We start from the raw sequence: 6337 nt of genomic DNA on the forward strand, positions 1-6337 counted from the left end.
CGTAACAAATTAACACTCACGAAGGCTAGGCAGCTATAAACAAAAGAAACTCTCACGAAAGCTATAAGATTTTATTACTTTGTTTGGGGTTACAAGTTACAACATTAATTTTAACCATGTACAGTCTTATCTTCCCACCTACAACTTGCACCACCCTCAAAGGGCCGGGTACAGTAAGTCTATTACTCCGTATAAAGAGGAGTACTGAGGGGGAGGACCAAGCTTAAAAAGACTACTATTACTACATGCCCTTGTTTACAAGTCATTTGGAAGCGTTAAGTTTTTATGGCAATTGCGGCAACCATGACTAGCCAAGAAAACAACAGCAAGGCTGATGATCACCACCACTATCATGACCACCATGGCCATGACCATGACATGGTCATGCCAGGATTTCGCTTCCATCCTACCGAAGAAGAACTCATAGAGTTCTACCTTCGCCGTAAGGTGGAGGGAAAACGCTTCAATGTTGAACTCATCACTTTTCTCGATCTCTACCGCTATGACCCTTGGGAACTTCCTGGTATTTTTTCTTTGCCTGCCCCATTGTTTCTCTCTTTAAAACCCCTTTTGCAATTCTTCCTCTTTCAGATTCTGGTGAAGTCATGTATTATCATATATATATATATATTGGGAACCGATTCTCAGAATCTTCTAATATGTCAAATGGGTTTAATTTACTTAATTAGGGTATAAATATATGGAGTAATCCTTTTTTGATTCACTGAACTCGTCACTTTAATTGTCTCTATAGTCTATATCTCGCAACTTTCTGGTATTGTTTGGCTTGCCGCCCCATCTCTCTCCTTTTATTATCTTCTTCTTCTTCTTCTTTTGTGCAGTTTCGTAATATATGATATCCATGTACTCCTTGAATTTGGCCTACTTCTCCAAAATTTCTTCAATTAATGCTATATATGCATTTTTTTTTATCAACAAAGAAAAGAATTGATTAATCTTTGAAGGGGAGGGGGTTTAGTCGTTTACAATGAGTCAAGCTAAATATACATACATACATATACACATATCATTCTCCGATTGTGTCAAATGATTTTTAACCTCAATTTTTCCTAATTCTCCCAATTTGTTTACAAGAAAATATATATACACACACACACACACCACGGATCAAGTGATGGATCCCTCACTTTGTTAAAATACGGGACTTTCATTTTCCAATCAAAATTTGAAAATCCGAACCGTTCAATGTGTGCAGAACGTGATTTTAAGGGTCCTCGCGAGAAATCAGCAAAAAAAATGACCGGGAAGGGCTTCATCCGAGTAGTTTTTTTTGAACTGTTCAATGAAAACTGCTCGGATGAAGCCCTTCCCGGTCATTTTTTTTGTTGATTTCTTACAACGACCCTTAAAATCACGTTCTGATCACTTTGAGCGGCTCGGATCATCGAAATTCAATCGGAAAGGGGAGTCCCGGATTTTAATAAAATGCGGGATCCCTCACCGGAACCTGACTGTATGTATATATATATATATATATATATATATATATATATATTATTCTCAATTATATCAAATGTTTTTGCTTTCAATTTCGCCTAGTTCTCCAAAAAAAAATTCTGTGTAATTTTCAATTATGTCAAATGGTTCTTCCTAGCCATAGTTATAACCATTTCAGATTTGTTTGAATTTCGTGATCTATGTCACTATGACCCTCTAGAATACTTTTGTGTTTTTGTTTTGTGTTTTGTTTAAAGTAATTCAAGGCTTTTGAGCGTACACGTACCTTGATTTTATATTTTGTTTTTGGCTACCTCATCTTGTCCTTTTGAGCACCCCATTTGCAGTTTTATGATCTTTCAACTCTTCAATTCTCTTAGGTATCAATATATAAATGACTTAATTAATTCATCGAATTAATCAATTTATTGTCATTTTACTCTTTGAATTCTCTTGCATACAATGACCAAAAAACAGAGTAGTTTCTTCTCCAACTTCTTATCGTTTCATGCCTCATTCCGAATTTATTTAACTTTTTTATTTCATTGTAGCTTAAGGTAGCAAGCATAGAGAAGAAATGACATTTCTCCATTTTTTTTCGTTATCTTTTTGAGTTTCCCTTATTTCGCATTTTTATATCTGCCAATTTTCTCACGTATCAAGCCAATACAAGGATCTAACCCTTTTTTGGGCTATCAGCAAAAAAGATTTCTAACAATACACTTATATATACATTAACTTCTTCCTTTGGTTTTCAGTATTTTCTCCATTATAATTGTGTTGGATTTTTTGCTAAGTTTTAAAAACTTGTTTGTTTCGTCTTTAGCCTTGGCAGCAATTGGAGAAAAGGAATGGTTCTTCTATGTGCCTAGAGACAGGAAGTATCGGAATGGGGACCGGCCCAATCGTGTAACAAGTTCTGGATACTGGAAGGCTACGGGAGCTGATAGAATGATTCGAAGTGAGAACTTGAGATCCATAGGGCTGAAGAAGACCCTTGTTTTCTACTCGGGGAAGGCTCCAAAAGGCATCCGAAGTAGTTGGATAATGAACGAATACCGCTTGCCCCAACATGAAACCGAAAGACTACAAAAGGTAAATAAATTGATTGAAGTTGAAAAATACAAAACCATCAAAAGAAAGACGTGACTTAGAAGGAAAAGATACTAGGACACTTCTTAAGCCCTACATAATGTTTGTATACGCATCTATAGCACATCTACAGCACCCATAATGCCTAACAACAAAGGAGTATTGAAGGGTTGGTTTCATTTTTTCTTTTTTCTTTTTTGAACAGAAAACAAAATTTCATTATCACAAAGATAAAAGAATATATGAAATCCTTTTAGTAGGAAAAGCAAATGTATTGAGAGATCTTCGAAGAGTATAATACTCTTCTAGTGTTGCTACTCGCATCACTTAACCTACCCCTCAGTCCTTCGATGTTTTATATAAAGTCCTTCGATGTTTTATGTAAACTAGTTGACAAGATGCCAACTACAGACACCCAATACATTGGAGGGTTGGTTTCACTCACATGGTTTTGATTTAAACCTAGTTCACAAGAATCTCAAAGTGTCCCAAGAAAACATACTACTTTGGAAATAATTTTTTATGTTTCTCCTACTATTGTTGCATGTATAGCTTCTGACTAGTTATGAGTTTAGTTCACTCAATTTTAAGACACATTCAAGCAATAGAAAATATTGGAAATTATTCCAGATGAAGACTAGAGAAAAAGACTACAAAGAAATAATGAAAAGAAAATTGGTAGAAACTCCATTCCAACCCATAACCTTTGTTTTCTCCCTTGTGTTTGGTGAAATTTGTTATTGAACAAATTAATCACAACTCTTTGGCTTATAAAACATTATCAATTTCCAGGCTGAAATATCACTTTGTCGTGTCTACAAGAGACCCGGAGTTGAAGATCATCAATCACTTCCTCGTTCAGTTGCGACAAGGGCATCCTCGTCGAGGGGCACGACACATTTGGTTAAAAACCAGCACACTTCCATGGATAACTTTCAAGCCTTTCCATTACAACAACAATCTCAAGTTGATCAAGAAACTGAAAAAATGAGCGAAACAAGCGGTAGCAGTAGCAACGCAGAAGTGCTTTCCAAACACAACCCTAGTTTCAATATTCCACCACCATTTTCCTCTTTAGTCCCTAATTGCACCCCCACAGGCTTTATTTCAGGCTCTAATATGTCTTTGGTGCCCAACTATGGAGTAGCTGACGATTTTCATAGGCTAATGAACTCACAACAAGATTCAATCTTTCAGCAACAAAATTATCAAAATCAAAACCATCAATACTATCTATCTTCTCAGTTCTCCACATTGCAGCCACAACCACCACATACCACCTTCTCGGACCGACTCTTGTGGGAGTTGAACTCAATCACTGAGGGATCAAACAAAGACTACTGCACCAGCCTCTTCAAGTAATCGCGCATATCTTATTAGCTACACATCTATATATCAAAGTTCAGATTTTCTAAAAGCTTAAATTGTTAGACAGCGAGATGAGTAACTTTAATATTTATATATATGCTCATCCAGTCAGCAATCATATATAAGTGACTGATACTGATTAATGATATTTGTTGCTTTACAATGCATCAGGGTTTAAGAAGGTCTATGTTTTTCTTTTCTTTATTTAATATCAAAACGGTTGCTGTTGATGAGTTTATTTGAAATCACAAACCTAGCTAGTAGGAGTTCAAATGGAGGAACATGTAGGAGGTGCTCTCAAATCTCAATCGTATTCATATCGTGTTTGAAATTTATTTTTTTTATTTTTTTTGATTGGCAAAAAGAAGTTTTATTAATTAGAAAATATCGTGTTTGAATTGACATATATAATTGTTACTCACTTTATTATATGCTTTGTATATGCTACAATGGAAAACTCAATCTAACAACAATCCACTAAGTTGTTGATAAGATGTGGAAAAGCAACAAAATAGGAAGAGTTTTGAAATAATCTTCACAAACACTTGTAGATTTTTCTAGCCAAATTGGTTTTGACATGTAAACTGGGTACGTAACAAGTGAAATTAGTGTCAGTTTTAAGGGGATTATTTTTTTTGGTCAAATTAAGGTGCATGCCATTGAAATGAAATAATCTTACAAAGCTAGTCTGGCATAGTACTAATTAGCATCATCACAAGGGGCCAATTAGTACTAATGAGTGCACTTATAAAGAATGTACGGTGATTTCAGACTGGTTCACATAATCTTTTTTATGTTAAATGCATCAATCCCAAGAACCACATAATCGATTGAAATTGAAAACCAGTGAAAATGAGATGGAAGCAGGGATTTATATTGTAGTAGTGGATTGCGTAGCAGGAGTATCGAATGATACGTAGTGGGAATCGAGTTTCGCGACCGTGAATTTTTTTAAACTATTTTTGGCCCCAAAGCTCCCGAAGTTGTGAAGCAGGCAAAAAATCGGATAAAAAGTTATTTGTAGCGGGAATCGGCCAACAAAGGTGTGGATTTTTTGTAGGGTCGGTATAGTGGGGTGTAGTGGTACTGGAGGACCAAAAAATAGCTACATATATAGCGGCTGATATTTAAATCCTTGACGTGATGGAGTGTCTGTTTTGATTTTGGTTTTTTTATATTTTGGTAAATTATAGATGTGAGTGCATGTAACGACTCTGATTTTCAGTAAATAAAAAGTTTCGTTAAATATTGAAATTTTATTTTAATTACTTGGTATTACTTTTAAAATTCTTTTTTAATTTCTAATAATCTGTCATAATTAGATTTTAGTCCTTTAAAGTTATATTTCTTAGCTAGTAGTCCTACATGGCAAGTAGAATTAGCTTCCAACTGATTAGTTGGAGGAACCGAACTACTGCTTCACTTAGTTACAATCTCCTAACCTATGAACTTTTTTGACCATCTTTGAGCCTTATGAATCCCTCTCAACCTTAATTAAACCTTTCAGACCTAGAGAGGTAATCATTATACTTTATGTCTAGTCATTTCAACCTTACTTACCATCAATATTCATTTACCCATTGGATAATAGTTGCTAGGAAAAAATTTATCCCTTGAGTAATAGAAATAAGACTTTCCAATGAGTACATAGATTTGACAAGTCAATCATTAGAACCCTTCATCATGACCTAGACTTGTCATGCATGCAAATCTAAGACTAATAGCCTTGAACCTAATAGTCACCCTCCAAAACTTACTTTCCTAGATTTTCTCTAGATATATATATATATATATATATATATATATATATATACACATATATTGTATATATATATATATGTATGTATAAGATATACATAGTACTAGAGAGAGAGAGAGAGAGAGAGAGAGAGAGAGAGTGAGAGGGACCTCACACTCAATCTAAGTACAATTTGACAACCCATTTCTAGGCTTCTTTAAACATAAACCTAGCCAATCATTCTCTTCTTCCTTGCAAGTAAACCCTCCTAGGACAAGACAATGCCAAAACCCTTCATGATAACCAAGATTTTGAACCTAAATTGGATTGACAAGTCATGGCATGCTTGAAATGCTTGATTGGACGAGACCATGAAGCAAAAACATGAGACAAAGAGAGAGAGAGAGGGAGCCAAATTTTGCTATAAATAGGACCCCCCCTCATGCCATTCAACTCACACCTTCACCCTTCAACTTCTCTATCTAGAATTCTTGTGTTCTTGCCTTGTTCTTGCTTGTTCTTCCTTTGTTCTTGAGTTCTTCAAGAAACTCATCCAAGATCGCCACTAGACCTCCACTCGACCACCCTTTCGATTCCAAAAGTTAGTAGTTTTAGTCAAGAACTAGTTTCGAGAGAAACCTTTCTCTTTCGAAGCTAGAGTAAGATCACCATAGGAAGTTA

At 35.3% G+C, this 6337-nt stretch overlaps 1 protein-coding gene across 1 annotated transcript; it reads left to right on the top strand.

Moving 5' to 3' along the window:
* The first annotated feature begins 213 nt into the window (after nt 1-213).
* On the top strand, nt 214-4145 carry LOC131326308 (NAC domain-containing protein 35-like). Its single transcript, XM_058359043.1, has 3 exons — nt 214-523; nt 2285-2553; nt 3343-4145. The coding sequence occupies exons 1-3, from the start codon at nt 286-288 to the stop codon at nt 3910-3912; spliced, it is 1077 nt and encodes a 358-aa protein (XP_058215026.1). The 5' UTR covers nt 214-285; the 3' UTR covers nt 3913-4145.
* The last annotated feature ends 2192 nt before the right edge of the window (nt 4146-6337 follow it).

The sequence above is a fragment of the Rhododendron vialii genome, chromosome 5a, assembly GCF_030253575.1.
Source record: "Rhododendron vialii isolate Sample 1 chromosome 5a, ASM3025357v1".
NCBI classification, from domain to species: Eukaryota; Viridiplantae; Streptophyta; class Magnoliopsida; order Ericales; family Ericaceae; genus Rhododendron; species Rhododendron vialii.